General features: G+C 38.3%; 1 protein-coding gene across 1 annotated transcript; it reads left to right on the top strand.

Moving 5' to 3' along the window:
- Nucleotides 1-2064: 2064 nt before the first annotated feature.
- On the top strand, nt 2065-15970 carry smpx (small muscle protein X-linked). The gene is made up of 5 exons (XM_084566774.1): nt 2065-2614; nt 7130-7190; nt 10056-10142; nt 11740-11892; nt 14653-15970. The coding sequence occupies exons 1-4, from the start codon at nt 2484-2486 to the stop codon at nt 11887-11889; spliced, it is 429 nt and encodes a 142-aa protein (XP_084422900.1). The 5' UTR covers nt 2065-2483; the 3' UTR covers nt 11890-11892; nt 14653-15970.
- Nucleotides 15971-17723: the final 1753 nt, after the last annotated feature.

Consider the following 17723-nt stretch of genomic DNA (forward strand, 5'->3'; position numbering starts at 1 on the left):
TAAAATAGCCTTTTCTTAACAGTGTTAAGAAGTCTGGTCGACCCTCTGGTTTATTGTTTGGCCATAATTATTTTAAAAATGGGTGTGAGAAGTTAAAACAATGTAAACATTCATTCATTCATTCATTCATTCATCTTCTAAACCCGCTTATTCCTGTTAAGGGTCGCGGGGGTCTGCTGGAGCCTATCCCAGCTGTCATCGGGCAAGAGGCGGGGGTACACAATGTAAACATATACATTTTAATTTGTTATGTTTATCGAGGTTAAAACGTAACATTAAAGGCAAATTATACACTTTAATATTATTTATTCTCATGATTTTGTTTGAAAGGAAGAAAGAGAGAAAGAAGGAAAGTGCATGCTCAGAGCACCTAAAGGCAGAACTAAACTTAAACAAAAATTAAAGTGTGTGTGTTTTAATATTAGATTTAGGCCTTTCAAAAGGTCACTGGAATAAAAATACAGCAATAAATGTGGGAGCCCTGAGTCAGGAGCAACAAGGAAACAAGCTCCATGTCTGAGTCATGAAGCCATAAATGTGACCAAGGGAACATAAACTGCATGTGGATAAAAGCCAGTGAGTTGCTGCACTTCACACACAGGCTCCAGTTGGTCAGTATGAATTTTTTTTTAGTAAGCTGGTGATGCTCGTCAAATCCTTGATAAAGTTAGAAAGTATGATAATTTAGCCTAATTTCAAACACCATATCTGAGCTGTACCAAACTTATACTGACACCCTAGACCTAAAAAGCTTGTTGAAAAAGTTAAAACTGACAAAAATTACCCCTGATGTAGGTCAGGACTAATCCACAAATAGACTCCTAATATAATATTCAACATTAAGACATTATTATATGTTAATATAGAGATTTTTTTAGCTTTTGAAGTTTGTCTAATTTTTCTATGTCTTCATATTGTAATCTTACAGCTATTTTGTTTACTCTCATCTGTATTTATGGCATAATATCTGTACTGGAAGATGGGTTCCTCTTATGTTGTGCCTAGTGAAGAATTTCTTGAAAACAAATTTGCGATTTTATGCTGCAATTGCTGGGGCTAAGTGGAATCCTTATGCTAGTAACTAGCACCCCTAACCTAACAGCTAGCATCTCTAGCCTAGCGACCAGCATTTCTAAGTCAGTCATTAGAATCTTTTGGCTAGTAACTAGCATTCCTAGGCCAGACACTAGAATCCCTTGGAACTATCACCCATGGGATAATAAGTAGCATCCCTCAGCTAGGTTTGTCACTAGAATCCTTTGGCTAGCAACTTGCATCCCTAGGCTATCAGCTAGCATCCCTAGCCTAGTGACTAGCATATCTAGGTTAGTTACTAGCATTCCTAAGCTAGTCACTAGAACCCCTGTGCTAGTAACTAGCACCCTAGGCTAACAGCTAGCATCCCTAGCCTAGTGACTAGCATATGTAAGTCAGTCATTAGTATCTCTTGGCTAGTAACTAGAATTCTTAACCTAGTAAGTAGTATCTCTTGCCTGGAGACCAGTATTTCTAGGCTAGTGACTAGCATCAAGATAAAGTAGCTGGTCCAGGATCTGCAAATTTATAATCTGAAAAATCTAAAACTTAATCTCACCCCTGTGTTCTTTGAGAAATGTTGACATATAATTACTACCTTTAGCTGCAAAACATCATGAAACTGTATATAAATGGAGTACCACTTCAATCACATTTCGCACGTGATGGTAACCACACTAAACTGTGATGGCACGCAACATGACTTGCCATGTTATTCTTATGCTGTTACATAATACCAGGCTGGCAATGCCATAAAAAGCATCTTTATTTGTCTGTCTATGCAAGTGTCCAGGAAAAACTATGAATTTGGCCAGGGCCAAGTACAGTTTGCATGTAACTTGACACGCACGGTCTGCTTCACAAACAATATACAAATACCCCCCCAAAAAAAACAACTAAAAAACAAATTGGGCCAATGCAAACAGTCTGAGGTGGTCATGAAAGAGTGTCACACATTTTTTTTTTTTTAAATTAAAACAATTAAGGCTTTTAAACCTCTACAAGACCACAACCACAAAAACCCAGTAATGGCTTACTCGTTACTTCACTGCAGTCAGTTTAATCAAATGATGCAGACAAAACTTGTAAATGACGTGAAACTCTAGGAAGTCAGTGATCCTGTATCGGCTACAGCACGTTGCCACATACAATAAACACATTCAGGTGTTTATCTCTAATGGGACTAGACTCTCGTCACCAACAGGTGAGACCAGTGTGTGGGTAACATTTGCATAGTTATAGAAATATATAGCTTGCCTGCAGTGTGAGGCTCTTCATTTTACTACCTGTGCACACAGCGGATCAGTTTAACAAGTGCGATGCAATAAATGTAGACAGCTTAATTGGAGGAAGGCTTTGGTAAAAACCTTGAGAGAAAGGTAGGCGACTTGTCCAACATATAGAAACATTCAGTCCCACGGTGGCTGAAAACTCATTCTACTTCTCTGATGCTGGGTCGGGTTCCTGTAGGGGAGGAGTTTCGTGTCTCTCTGAGCCAATCGTGGCGAACAGAAACAGGTCAGGTAGCCGAAGAGGACCTCAGAGAGAGCGCAGGCAGGAGAGAGCAGCCACGCAGGAGGTAAGAGAGCACACACACCTTTAACTCTGAGATCACACTTCCCCTCTGGGCTTGTGGTTGGGCAGCACCGTATAAATTGCAGATATACCAGCATGACTAGTCCTGTGTGTGTGTGTGTGTGCGTGTTTGTGAAGTGTGTCAGAGCTGAAATAGGCCAGGGCCATTTTGAGATTGAGATGAGTGTTTGATGAAGATGCAGGGACTATACATGTCATTAGAAACACATATGAGCAAACAGCTCTGTGGTTTGTGCTTAAATGTTTCATTTTATGAATGGGGTTTGGTCCTGCAATACGTTTAAACATGGGACAATAATTGAATTTTTAAACAATATGGTTGTCATAAGAAGACATTTTTATTTTTTGTGCTTGTGGAATGAAGTTTCACCCGACAGTGAAATTACATTTCTCTTTGCATAACTGTCATTTTATCTCAAAAATAAAATACTGTATTTGTCGTTATAATTATGAATATCATATAATATGGCAGTGGTTCATGCTTAAATGTTTAATTTTGTGAATGAGGTTTGGTGTTGTGCTGACTTTACTTCATCCAATGGAACTCTTAATCATACAGTTTTGTGTGACTGACAGTTTCATTCTTAAATCTTACATTTTTTGAATCAAGTTTGGTCCTACAGTGTAATGATGTAGCTATGAACTTCATCTAAGCAGATAGTTTTCAGTTTCATGCTTAAATGTTAAATAGTTTTGGTCTTAGAGTTTAATTAATTCCTCTCACAAGGCCATTTAGCTGTAAAAGTAGTTAAAAACTTTTTAAAAGATGCTCAAATTAAAGTGTTTCAAGTGCTGTTTTGATTCTGTTTTGGTTGGTCTCTGTGTGTGTCCATGCAAGTGTGTGTGTGTGCAGATAGAAAGCAGGTCCCTTCTGTGTATCACTCGTCTATTTATAGTGAGAACAAATCCCAGATATGAGAGGAATCCTTCCACTACTTACGAGGAACCAAGAGAAAGAGAGAGAGAGAGAAAGGGTGGAGAGACAAGTAAAAGAGAAAGGAAAAGAAAGAGATGAAGGGGAAAGAGACCAAAAGCGTGTGAGGGAAGAGAAGTGGTTAAACCACCAAGCAAAAGACGATACAGTGAGGATTTAGTGTCATCAGCTGGTAAGTTACCTCAGCTTTATGTTATGTGAGGTTCGTGTGTCTTTATAGGGAGCTAGCTTCAGGCAATTAGTGTCCTTCAGCATTTTGTAGCTTTTTATAGAAGAAGTCAAGTTAAGCCCTTTATTTAAAATACTGACATTTCCTACATTGTCTTTCATAGTTTATAATTTCAAGAAATATTGACTTATACCTGATTTTTGAGTCTGTATACCAACTATGAAGCAAAGCTAGGATACAATTAGCTTAGCTTATTCAACTTCAGCATACACTATAAAATACACTTGGTGCAGCTTTGAGGTGCAGCTTTGCCAGATTGAGGCTGTATCTTCTTGCTTACAGATATGATGCTAAGCTAAGCTAACTGCTAGCTTAGTTAAATTATGTTTTTATTTTATTATTGAATGACAAGCATATAAATTAAGTCTAATTTGTACTGAAAGGGAACACATATCAATCGGTGTGTGCTTTGTGGTTACAGGTTTGATGCTAAGCTAAACAAACTGCTAGCTTAAAATAAAACCAAGATGTTGTACTTTCGTAAGACTTTTTTGTAAGATTATAGGTCACAAAATAAAAATGTATCCCGTGTAACATTAGCGGTAGCCAAAAGTAAAATCAAAGTCTGTTTGAATTTTATCTGAGCATATCAACACGCTTCAAGCTCTACATGTGCGTAACACCTTGCTCAGCAATACAGGTTAGCTAACTTTAGCATAAGTTCTCCACTCTGCCATTAAAAGAGTCCAGTTGGCACATAATAGTAAAGGCCCCAAAAAAGGTAATACAACATAATGAGTGTAACACCTAGAGGGGCTGGTTAACCTTATTTGAACTGTTTCGCCTACCCCCAGGTTTTATGCTAGGCTAATTGCTTCCCGCCAAATATTGAGCAAGAAGAAAGAAGCTAATTTCACAAAATGTCAAACTATTCATTTAAAAAAACAGTCAAAAACAAACTGATTTGTATATTTTCTAATGCTCCAGCTAACAGGGAACTAACAACAAGAAGTTACTACTAACTATTGAATAACTATTTGATGGACAGGGTGATGATCATTTTGTTTAACAGGCATATTGACACACACTCACATTCCTTGAAGCACATCGAGGAAACATTTTGTTGCATATCTGGTTTGAAAAGTGAAAGTACAAGGAATAATTTCGCCATTACTCTAGTATGAACATATAGTAAAAGTGAAAAGGGCTTTTGTCAGGGTATGCAGTGTTGCATCAGGGGGCAGCTGCTGCTAATCACCAACATAAATATCCTCACGTTGTGTAAGCATGTGTGTGTTGTGTATTTGGGGGTGTCCGGGCTGCAAAGGTTTTACTGTATGTTGTTGCTCAAACAACACCCTGGAAACCAGTGGAGACCTGCTCCTCTGGTCCTCCAAGCCCCTCTCAGATAAGATAAATAGGCCATGGAAACTTGTGCGATTAGAAACCACTTGGGTCAGTGCTGATCTGGACAATACCAAAGGGTAGAAAAGAAGAAGGAAACAACTGACAACAAGCCGAGAAAATATGAGGAAGAGTTTAACTGTCAAATATTTTCTTTTGTTGAATGCACAGCTGTTATGAAGGAGTCCTACCTGCAGGCAGTTTTAAATAAGTCTTTAACATAATAAGTGATGTGAAAATACTGATGTACTGGATGATGTGATTCTGCAAATGCAACTTTTGCTGTCAATAGTTGCGTTGCTGTCAGTCAAGACTACGAGCAGGATTGTGGTGCTGGTTGTTCAGCAGCTAAAAGGTATTTCCATAACCTTCCAGAGGATGCAAACGTATGTTAGGAGGGGCTGGCATTTATTTCTAAAGACAGTCTTTATTCACTTCTAATGATGCGTACAAGCTAGCAGTGAGAGAACAAGAAGCTATAACACGTTTTTAACAGAAGCTGACGATATGAAGCGACAAACTTGTTATTGTGTGTCAGCATATTTGAGCAGGCATCAACTTTTTTTTGACACTAAATGCCCGTTCCAAACTCTCCATCCAACAGCAACTTGGCGCCAATGACGCTGGCAACGCAGACCATGTTGTAGCTTTTGTCACTTGTAGTGTGAACACACCGTAAGCTTGAAACATCCCCCTGATATAGTCATAGATTGCTATATGCGTACACATGTCTTATGCTGTATCTAACCAGAAAGCATTTTAGATGCGAGCTTTGTGAGTTCTGTTTCACGCACATGTGATGAAACAGATAGGCCATTATAATCAATTTTAATACTAATGTAACCATCCCAACTGTCATGTTGTACTTGTGGTTTATGCCTATAAACGAAACCTGATGTACTGTCTATTTTTATCCTTCCAGCATTTTCATAGCACCTGTGTTCACACCCGTCCTTTATAAACCCCTAGAGCTCAATATACAATATTTACTTGCTTAACATGTGGGAAATTAGACTTGTAGCATTAAAACACCTGTACCTGAATCAGAATCATCTTTATTTGGGACGTTATTCACAAACTAAAATGTGTGTGTGTATATCCAGTATATGAACAAGATAAATAAGCATTGTTCTACATATACTTGTACACAGAGCAACATTAAAAAAAGAAGAAGAAGAATATTCTAGCTGCAAAATGTTAGCTTACTGTAAAGGTGCAGTGCAAGGAAACTGGAAACTTAACAATGAGCCGGAGCAGTTGACCTCCAGCTAATCCCATGCTGCCCGATGGGAATATGTGGTTATAAATAATGCAAATTGCATTTGAATATAAATAAAAATGAGTTAAGATTGCTTTAAAATCAAATCTTTAACAACTTTTTTTATTTTTAATGCAAAACCTTAATCTGAAAAGCATTCAAACTGTTCCTCGTAACTAACATTAAAAAGTAGCTGAGTAAAAATGTACACTGCGTTCTCTAATGTTTCCACAGCTACATATTAATAATTACAGCAAATATGACTACTATACTAATCATAAATACTAATCATGTCATGGTACTGGCCATGATATTAGTATATTTAACACGACGTAAGCTGTAACTTGCTTTCTTCTCAGTACAGTAGAGTTTATGTGATTGTTCAGATTTAATATCAGACTATTTCAGCTGTTGAATGTCACTAGAAGTGCAGTAGAAAGCATTTGCTGCTGGCCTTGCCCAACAGTACTCCTTTGCATCAATGCAAAGCTCCAGGTGAAACCGACTCACTTTTATTTTGACAGTCTCTCTCTGTCTCCCTCTCATGAATGATTCAGAGAACAGTTCTCTACCTGCTTTTCTCTGTAAGAGTCGCTAAGCAACTGAAACGGTATCCCGGGCCTTGAAAACCACAGGAACAGAGTCCCAGTGCCCCCAACATGCACAAACACTCACAAATACACACAAGGACACACACAGCTGAATGCCTGTGATCTGTGCTTCCTTCCTGCAGGTCAGTGGTCTCAACGGAGGGGATTATGTCCAAACCTTCGTCCAACGTTAAGGCCCTTCAGGTAAAAGATTTTCACCTGTGTGCTCTAAAACTTTGCGTGTGGCTTCCTACGTGCAACAAGCTTTAACACAACAGAGGACAGGTGTTGCCAGGTATTTATTTGTGAAGGCAAATACAGAGCTCAGACTGTGCATGTACAGCATCAAGGCTTTGTTAGTGCAGAGTTTTAGCGAGGCAAACATATGCAGGGCTGTCTGTATATGGAGATGGTTTAGAAGGTTTGCTCCATGGTCTGTCTTCTCGTTGTGCTCATTTTCATCTCTAACCATGGGACAGGCATCTGAAGAGAGGATTCTTTTTTTTTTTTTAAATACCAGTATGATACATACATGAGGTTCATAGTTCAAACGGCAACAAAAAGCCAACCATCAGTTTATCACTAACAACAGCAGCAGCAGCACAACTTCACGTTATAAATATCTGAATCATAAAAACCTGTAAACATCCATATCAGTAGCTTTGCATGTTTTATATGACAAATCTGGTTTAGCGTCACATATTTTCAAAAGCATCCGGTATTAGATACATATCAGACAGCTGTTGCTTTCTTTCTTTAATCACCACTGTCTAGACACCCTTTGTTAGGTACTGGTTCATATCTTGGCTATAAAATCCAACACATTAGATTTTCCAATGGGGAACTTCACCAAGTCTACTCATATAGGTATTGTTGAGTATAGATGTTTGTGTCAACAGGGTAAATTTATATTGTTACAGCAGCAGCAGCAGAAGGATGTAGACTAAGGTATGAGGTACAGATAAATAAAAAATAATCTTCAACCTGAACTTTTTCATTGTGGGGAATGTAGGCGCATAACCCCTTACGCTAACCTGAATGTAGCCTAACCATGACCCTTGGTTTTGACCAGAAAGAAGAGTCTGACAATATCGTAGGAATGCAGTAATAAGTCAGTCACCAACAAAAACAGCTTGTACACAAAATACTCTTTTCACAACTGCAACAACAGTATAATCAAGAAACCAGCACAACAAAAACACTTTTTTTCTGGATTAATGGAGAAGCGGAGGCTGTCTGGTACTTACTAAATTTAGTCTAGGGGCACATACATCAGACAACATGATCCTTTAACAAACAGACTTTTCTCCTGGCTAATGGAGGCGTAATGGCTGCCAGCATTGTGGACCAAATAACCCAAGGAACATAACTCCAGAGGCTGTTTGAAAGGCTGTCTATTTGAGCTTATCTATACAGTTTAAGCCCAACTATATACACGGTTGTGTTCAAAGCTACAGTCCATCTTGTTTCTTACAAATACCCTGTCAACCAGAAAAGTCTGTGGTTTCCATTCTTATCTAGGCGCTCCCTTCATGTTCACGTAAAGTTTTTGTCAGCAGGGCAGCTTAAAAGATTAGCGCACCTTCAAAAACGTTGATAGGATCGATGGAAATGCAGCAGGTTACACTCTGTAGTTCAATCTCAGCCTCCTCCCAGATAGTACCAGCTCACACTACCTTTATATGGCTGCAGAAAGCAGGCCATTAAACTTCCCCAAATAGCTTGTGCCGCAGAATCTGGGTTCAACATTTACTTCTCTCTCAGTTATTCGTCACTGTTTACCCCAAAAGCAGAGTCTAATGGTTTGTGTGTGCTACTAGAGAGAAGATTAAATGTGATAAATTGGGTATTTAGCGCAGTTTGGATTGTGTTACGTATGCTGTTTAGAGAAAGCTAAGGAGGCTAGACATATACAGAAACTGTCTTGTAGACATTTGCTCCAGCCAGTCAGCCACTGTTTCCAATCTTTTGAGTCTTGCGCAAGATGTGTGGACTGCATACATTTATTAAAGCATCCATGAAAACTTCCCTTAACATGTGGAGTTACGGTTCACACAACTCCAGCTACTTTTAGTCTGATTCATGGTTCGAGGAAACAAATGGAAACCAACGGACGCCTTGACCGGTGTTTGTGAGAATAGAAATACATGAAAAATGAGATCGTGCCCATATTGTTGCTAATTATCAATGATAGATGACTGACTGGGCAAAGCAACTACGTCCGAAAATAATTTTTCATTAATTATCTATTTGATCTTTTTAAACCATTTTGATGAAAATCTGAGAAATAAATTGGACATATTAGAATATATTCATATTTAAGAGGCCATTATCTGTTATTTCTGGTTAACCATTCTGCTAACAACTGGTGACAACGAGCCTGAGCTGTAATAAACTGTAGTTTTCTTATTTTGTGGACAAAGCTGAGATGGAATTACACTTCGGTTCTGTTTTCTTCTAAATGGATTTAAGAGCATAATGACTGAACTTTGAATCTCAGGTGAAATATACCTTTAATCTTTGGTTGCGGCGGTGGAATGTCAGAAGATGATTGCTAACGGCACGCTAAGCATAAAGACGGCAAACAATCTCAGCCAAAGCGACATTACTGTAAAACAAACCTCAGCAAACATGCTGCGAGTGAGGCCGTTTGTCCTCCAGAACTTTCCTTCCAATCTCAAAACATTAATGTCTGTAAAATATATAACTCCTTCGTAGAACGACATCCACTGACGGCGCTAACAAACCCCCACTCAGTTGTACAGCTGTACATTATGAGCTTATATACATTACATTACAGTACAAAACAAAAACACATCAAATTCAAGTGACAGGACGTCAGGGCAGGCAGCAGTAGAACATCAAGTTAGCAGGCAGGTTGCTGAGCTCTATGTGTATGTGTGTGTGTGTCCCGATTTTCATAAAAACACAAGTCCCTTTTAGGTACATGTTGATAACCAAAACCAGGAAGTGGTGGTCATAATCAAAACACAGGGTTTTGAGGAAACAGCAGTAACTATTCATTCAGGTGTTGAAAGGCTCTCATTGGCTGTTCTCTCTGTCTGTCAGGCTAATTTGAATATCCCGATGGGAGCTCTGCGTCCAGGGGCGGGGCTTCCTGTGAAGAGGAGAGAGGAGACAGTAGAAACAGAAGAGGTGAGAGAACATTTGCTATTAACTCATGTATCTGGAAATTATGTCCAATCCACGGGTCTTTGCATTTAGGCCTTCTGATAAAATACATTCTCCTTATCGTAACTGGGCCCACAGTTTGACCCCATGTCAACATTCAAATTGAGATTGAGACTGCTCTGAGGTGGCCTTTCAGTTTTCTGGGACTGATGTTTGTTTTTAACATTGATCTAATCAATATGTTCTGCAAACACTTACACCATGCATTTCCCTTACAAGTACTTTGAATCTGAATACATACAGTAATAATACCAGATGCAAATGTTACAGATAAAGCAAACATTCACAAGTAGGTCTCTGTGGGTTTATGAGTATTTGAGGAGCACATATCTTTAATTTCATATATTGTGCAGATTATATTTCCCCAATACCATAAATAAATAAAATGAAATGTAATTTACAAGTAGTCTGAGTGCACTTTTGTACTGTGTATCGCCTTGTTTGAGTAAACTCACACTTTTCTATATAAAATTGGAATGAAATTGAGTGATGGAATTAGATGGAAAACATACATTTTAAATTCCAAGATGTATGACAAAATACCCATAAAACATTAGGTGGTTAGGTCTTGGTACTGTTTGTTTCTATTTTGCTGTGTTAAGCTAGAAATAATTTCATAAATGTGGATATATGAAGGAGAATTGTTACATATCTTCTTATGTAGACTTAATAATGTGTTTGTGACTATATATATATATATATATATATATATATATATATATATATATATATATATATATATATATATATCGATGTGAAAGAAATACTAAAGTGCTAACTTACTTTAAATGTTGATATTGGCATGTTAAAGGTGCTAATGTTATGTGAAACTGGTGGAATAAAGCTGAAAACACAAGCCTCCATTTGAAATATATCAATTTACTAACTAATTCTGAACTAAGTGATTGCTAACAGAACAGTTACTTCAACAACAAACCTAAAATTACTGTACACAGCAAGCTAATACAGTATCTAACTGGGTATAACTGCATGCTAGCTTACTAAACCTTAGCTTGATCTTCCACACCTTGCTATGCTAAAATCCTAGCTGATGCTACTTTGTTGGTTCTCCATTACGGTCGGCTTTATCTACCATACATTTAAATGTGATATTAATTTTAACTATTTAGATGTTGGATGATCACATTAAAGTTTTCAGTAACAGGAAACAACTGAAGGAGTTGGTAAAATTTAGCTTTAGCTAAGCTAGCTATCTTGACTGGTAGCTTTGACATGAAGTTGTGTTTTTTTCCTTATATTTTCTCTAAACTTGTGCAACATTCTGTGTCATAATAATGCTTTATGAGGAAAAACACATAAAAACTTTACTCTTAGTTTTATGACCAAATATATGGGTTTGCAGGGGAGGATAGTGAAACACTTACAGCACTAGCAATATTGAGTAAACCCTGCAATTACAGTGTGGATGAAAAGCATTAATCCAGTTTCAAGAGGCTGTGAGACTATTAATTTCAAAAAGTTATTTTCAGAAATCTGACTTAAATTAAACTGCCTTCAACAACCCTGCTAACAGTTTGCACTGTTAATTTTTTTTCTTCAGGCTCCTTCTCCAGAGCAGCCCACTGCTGCAGCCCAGACGCCAGAGGAGAAGAAAGCATTGCCGGGTGCGGTGAAGCTGCCTGGGCCAGCTGTTAATCTATCAGAGCTGCAAAACGTCAAGAGCGAACTACGATGGGTCACCAAGGATTAATGTGTAGGTTTTACTGCCACTGATCCATGTGTAACAGTAATAATAGATCAAATAATGAAGATGTAAGAGAAGTATTGAATGCTTCTCTTTACCTGAAATTAACAAGATATTTCATCTATTTGATTTTTGAAACCACTATAGTAGGATCTATTGTATTTCAAAATAAAGAATAGAATTCTGTTTTTAGCTGGTGGTGGTTAAAATCACATTTTAAAGGCTGATGCTTTGTTAGAACCAAAACCTGAACTGGTAATTTGACCATGGTTTGGAAAAAAACAAATCTTCCACCAGCGCTTTGTGATCACGGCTTATTTGGAAATTTTTGACGCAGGCCTTTTGAGTCTTGCACAATGCAAACAGACCCTGTTTAATGAGCCCAAAGAAAAGCATGCAAATCAGACCCAAACTACACAAAGAAAGCACAAAACTGATTTTCCATACGTCATCTGTATTTTGTGAAGAATGCAAATTCAGTCCCAGCGCAGGAAAACAGAAAAAACAATATTTAAACAACTACCAATACAGGTGGACACATAGGGAGAGAGCAACTGATTTTGATTAACAATGTCAGTAGTTTACTGGACAGGTTATAGACAAACATTATTCATAAAGTTTATAATGCTGAGCTGAAGTTGGAGCAGTATACTAATACAGTATATTGATTAAATAACTCAATTATTCTTTGTATTAAGCCCTAAAGCCATAAATACTCAAAATGTGACATCTTGCTCTGAGGATTAAGCTGCATCTATACTTTTATAAAATCTTTCTTACTGACTTCCACTGTAAAACATCATCATATATATATTTCTCATCAATTAAAATAGAGAAAATATCCATTACAGCTTAATTCACCACAAATGTAGTAGTTTTCAAGACATGGTTGGTTCTGACTTAAAGAAATTAAGTGTTAAGAGATTACTTGTAAATTAAAAAACATCATCCGCGTATTAGCAGAATCGCTAATACTCTGCCCCCTGGTGGCAAGTGCAAATACATAAATAAAACTCAAAGAAATCAGCGTAAACTTAACTGCAGTAAAAGGTGTAACTGTAGCATCAAACGACAACAACACATTTATTCCCATAAATGCACATAAATTCAAATTCTCTTTAATTCACTAAATGTTAAATCAATTATGAAGCGGCAACCTTCAGGGATGCAGTTCCACAAATGGCCACTTGAGGCTGCCTCCACAAGTGAGGTTAAGAGGAGTTCGGCACTGGCAAGACGGTGACGGCTAGCCAACAGAGAGATGCCACCAAGCTTCAAAACCAATCCTCAAAAATCTTTCACTTCTGTCTATTGATTCATCTCAATATTGTGCACTTATAGAACGTAATTTCTCAAGTTTATTCAATGACATGTTCAAGCTACTTTCAGCTAACTCACATTTTTAAGGCAGATGAAGAACTACAGGAAATAGTATCGTTCTTTGACAGGATATGAACACTGAATAAATCATTTTGCCTGATGTATGAATATTAATGAATCACTCTAAAATGCGGTTGTAGCCGATGCAAAACATGTCTTCAAGGCACAGTGTGATCCTGAGTCACAGATCCACAAGAATAACTTGCAATGTCGCAGCTCGCCACATAGAGTCAGTGTGGACCAGTTCAAGTCCTTTGTTTGGGTCAAACAGAGTGTGTGTTGATGCCTCAGCATGTGGGCTGGACGGGCTGAGTCAGACGCTATATTTATACTTTATAGGAGTGTGTGTTTTAGAAAATGAGTGTGAACACTGAGGGGCAGTCTGTGCTGTGACTTTCTCAGCGGGACACAGAAACCACGATATGTCCAAACACAGCGGCTCTGCTCCGCCCTGCCCAAAGCATGTAGGCGTGCAGTGTAGGAGACAAACAGAAGAGAGAAGAGAGATGGAAAGAGACAAGCAAGATGGAAGTTGAAGCTTAGGACACTTTTCATTGGGCAAATTACTCCAAACAGCTGCAGCAGCATATTAAATCTGCCCCACCTCATAAAAAATGCATTAAGAAAATAGCACTAAAAAACAAACAAACAAAAAGTAGCTCTAGGAAGATCTTATAAATAGAAAAAGTTAACTTTGGGATGCAGTTATTTCTAAAGTTTCACCTTGGCCAAAAATATGCACACACGAGAATATCATAAATTTGAAATCATTTTCTAGCACTTGCACAGAAGTCGTCTTGTCTTTACACACATCTGTGAATATTTGACAAAAGTTTTTTCCTGAGGTCAAAGCACAGATCTCTCGTTTTTAGCAATAATGCCTGGCTCGCGTTTGTGTTTCATTTCGTCCTGAGAGGTGTCTGAAGGGCTCGTGGACATGAAGCTATTCAACACACGCAGCTGGGAAAACTGTTTATATTGAGGTCAAGACCTACCTCAGACTGTTAGCACAAATGAAATATTTAAACACAACCCCAGACAAGAAACATAAAGAATTATGAGGGCAAGGTTGTGGTATCCTAACACATTCAAACTGGAAGGGTCAGATAAATTAAGTTGCATATAATCTCCTTTTTTAGGCTCCTTTCTTTAACCAATGACATGAAGCGCAGAAAATGTCAAGAGATTAGTACCGACAGAAGGCAGGTCACGGCTTATATTTCTTCCCAGTGTGAGAACAGGGACCTGGGCTTCTCCTTGTTGTTCAGACCGCCACAGTCCTGCTGTCTCTCAGGGGTCAGCGACTCAGAGGCAGCTGATAGCAGCCAAAGAAAATCCCTCATCGTGTCTTTATCAGTCTTTTTTTTTTTTTTTTTTTTACCCCTGCAGGATCCTCCAGCCATGCAGAGAGGAAGAAGGCGAATAATCTTCACAGACACAGACTTGCCCACTGCCTCTGAAGAACTACAACCCCTACACGTTTGGAAGCAGCTCTCTGTGAAGCTAGGCTTTGATAAACTCCTCCAGTCAGTAATCTAACACTGAAATCTATTTATTTTATCACGGGAGTTGACGCTGTTTTGTCACTTAATTCAAATTTAATTCATAATTTGCCCATAAGACTACACTTTACTTGGACTTCTAGAAGTGTTTTTTTTTTCTTCTTTGTTTGTTCTTTGGGGTGTTTTTAGATTTAGATGGGCATAAATTCAAAGAAATCACCTCGTCCACAGAAGAAAAACTCTGATTCCCCTTCAAACTCTGAGACGACCTGATGACATTTCAGCTATTCAGCACTGATTTATACTGAAGCTTTCTGAAAACTGGTTCCTTTCTAAATGTTGTCGCCAGTAACTGACATGGTTCAAGATAATCTGTACTGCTTTTTTTTGTGGGGGGTGGATGGAGGGTGGTGGCGTGATGGGTTATGAAGGGTTTGTTATTAATTGTTAAGATTCCCAGAAAATTATATCATCAGAAAAAAAACAAAGCAATAAATCAAGATGGTTCTAAAAATGTCTACGCCTTAACGCTTTTTATCAATAGCTAGGCCTGACGTGATGATAACGCAGAATGCTGCCATCTTTTAGAGTATTATTATAGTAAATATTATGACTGCATTGTGGCTTTTTGTATTTCCCAGTAACTACTGGTCACACTGCCATGAAATCTAGTACGAGGGTCAATAAATCTCTTATATTCATTGTCCCCAGGGGATGAATTTGCATAGTTTTTCTGACACAAAGGCTTTTTCTTTGAACAACATGAGTTTTTGCTCAAAATTGGGGGAAATTACCACAAAACAATTTTTTTTTTAGTTATTGTTAAAATATGTCAGCATCTTTGCCATTAAATCTAGTACTGGGGTCAATAAATCTTGTACATTCATTGTCCCCAGAGGATGAATCCTTGTGATTTTTCTATTAATAATGCATTTTCTATGAGCAACAACATACTGTAAGTTTCGAACCTGTTAATCATTGTTAAAATATATCAGCAGCTCTGCCATTAAATAAAGTACAAGGGTCAATAAATCTCTTACATTCATTGTTCTCAGAGGATGAATTTGCATAGTTCTTCTGATACAAAGGCCTTTTCTTTGAGCAACATGAGTTTTTGCTCAAAATATGAGAAACGACCACAAAATGATTTTTTTTTTTTAAGCCATTGTTAAAATATATCAGCAGCTCTGCCATTAAATATAGTACAAGGATCAATAAATCTCTTACATTCATGGTCCCCAGAGGATGAATCCTTGTGATTTTTCTGACACTAATGTCTTTTCTTCAAGGAACAACAATATTTTAGTTCTTTGTCATGATATCTCAATAGCTCTCTCCAAGGCTTTCCATGAAGTCTGGTGCATGATCCCTAGAGGATGAATCTTATTGGGTTTTTTGATCCTCTATGTTTTCCTGTTGCAGAACTTTAACCAGCAGGTTAAACTTTCATTTATGTCGTGAAATATCTGAACAGAACGAACATCATACTAATTATTGATTTTCCCACAGGATGAACCCTAATGACTTCTGTAATACCACAACTTTTCTCTCATTTGTTTACACAAGGTTAAAATTATAGTTTTTTGGTAAAATGTGTCAATGGCTTTTAGTCAATAAGAAAGAAAGCATGCAAAGCATAGCCTGTGATAAACAGTAGCTGTTACCATGCTAAATAATTTAAATTGCGAGGGTGTTAGCATAGCATGTTGATGATAGAATTTAGTATTATTCTTGTCTGAAAGTATAATCTTGCTGCTGCAGCTGACACCTGCTAATAGAAACTTGTTAAATAAGACGACAGGATGTGGCAGCAAACTTTTCAAGGTGACATGTTTAAACTAGATTATTTTTTCAGGCTGAAGCTTCCCCTGATTTTGTGTGGGTGTCGGGAGATTGACAGTAAACAGAGCGTGACATTGATTTAAATTAAAATAAATTAGATAACGTGAAAAAATCCTGTTTATCGTAATGGAAAATAGAGCTTGAAGGATCGTTTTCACTTTGCTCACAGTGCCTGAAGAGCAAATAAATGAGCCTCCATATCAGATGCAATTATTTTTGCATTATGTCTCATGGTTTTCGGTAGAGGTCAGTCAGCGGCAACTCTGTGACCTGAACCTCTAGATCCGTGTGTTTCAGATATGAATGCTTCATTTACAACCGCACACATACCCCCCATTACAGCACATATCCATCATCACATCACATGTCCTCGTGCACACAGATAAGCACACAGCAGCTGTAGCTAAGTTTAGCCTCCATCAGGTCACGGAGGAATATTCATCCGAGAGAGCAACACTGCTGGTGTTTTAACAACTGCGCGAGAGAAAGGTTAAAAACACTTTGCAGCTTCAAAACCGACGTGAGTCAGGTTTTTTTCTCTCTTTGGGAGTAGCCTGTGCTCTGAATCTTGAACTAGTGTAACCCTCCCTTAAAACAAAACACACCCACGCGCACAAATGCAAACTCGTCTGTGAGAGCGAGCCAGCATCTATTCGGAGACGATGATCATAACTCACCGCAAGAAACGTGTAAGTCTCCAGTGACGTGGTGTTGTTTGCATACCGGCGTGCATGTGTTTATTGGGCAGACAGTAATCAGACAACCTGTAGCTTGATACTGCTCCTGCATTACTTCTCAGTCCCTACATCCTGTCCTATCAGTGCTTAAAAATAATAGCATGACATCCCTCTTCATGATTCTGAAACGCTGCCGGTCACAGTGAGGTTAAATTCCTCCCATAAAGGGCACGGCTTGCCCACATCACCGAAAGTTACGAGGCACTTTTGACACTTGATTTCACTGATTTGACAGCTTGGCAAAGACCTCCCCCGTGTTCGTAAGGCACCTCGGCGCCAAATCCACCGAGCTGTGTTTCTATTCCTATCACCATGGCGACGGGGGCACAGATAGGGGTCGTGGCAACCGTGCCCTGGAATCTTGGTCGCAGACTTACAG

The sequence above is a fragment of the Chelon labrosus genome (genome assembly GCF_963514085.1).
Source record: "Chelon labrosus genome assembly, chromosome: 18".
Taxonomy (NCBI): domain Eukaryota; kingdom Metazoa; phylum Chordata; class Actinopteri; order Mugiliformes; family Mugilidae; genus Chelon; species Chelon labrosus.

Coding starts and splice junctions, on each gene's coding strand:
- smpx (XM_084566774.1), top strand. CDS start 2,484: ATGCTGGGTCGGGTTCCTGTAGGGGAGGAGTTTCGTGTCTCTCTGAGC. Junction 2,615..7,129: donor AGAGAGCAGCCACGCAGGAG/GTAAGAGAGCAC, acceptor TCCTTCCTGCAG/GTCAGTGGTCTCAACGGAGG. Junction 10,143..11,739: donor AGACAGTAGAAACAGAAGAG/GTGAGAGAACAT, acceptor TTTTTTCTTCAG/GCTCCTTCTCCAGAGCAGCC.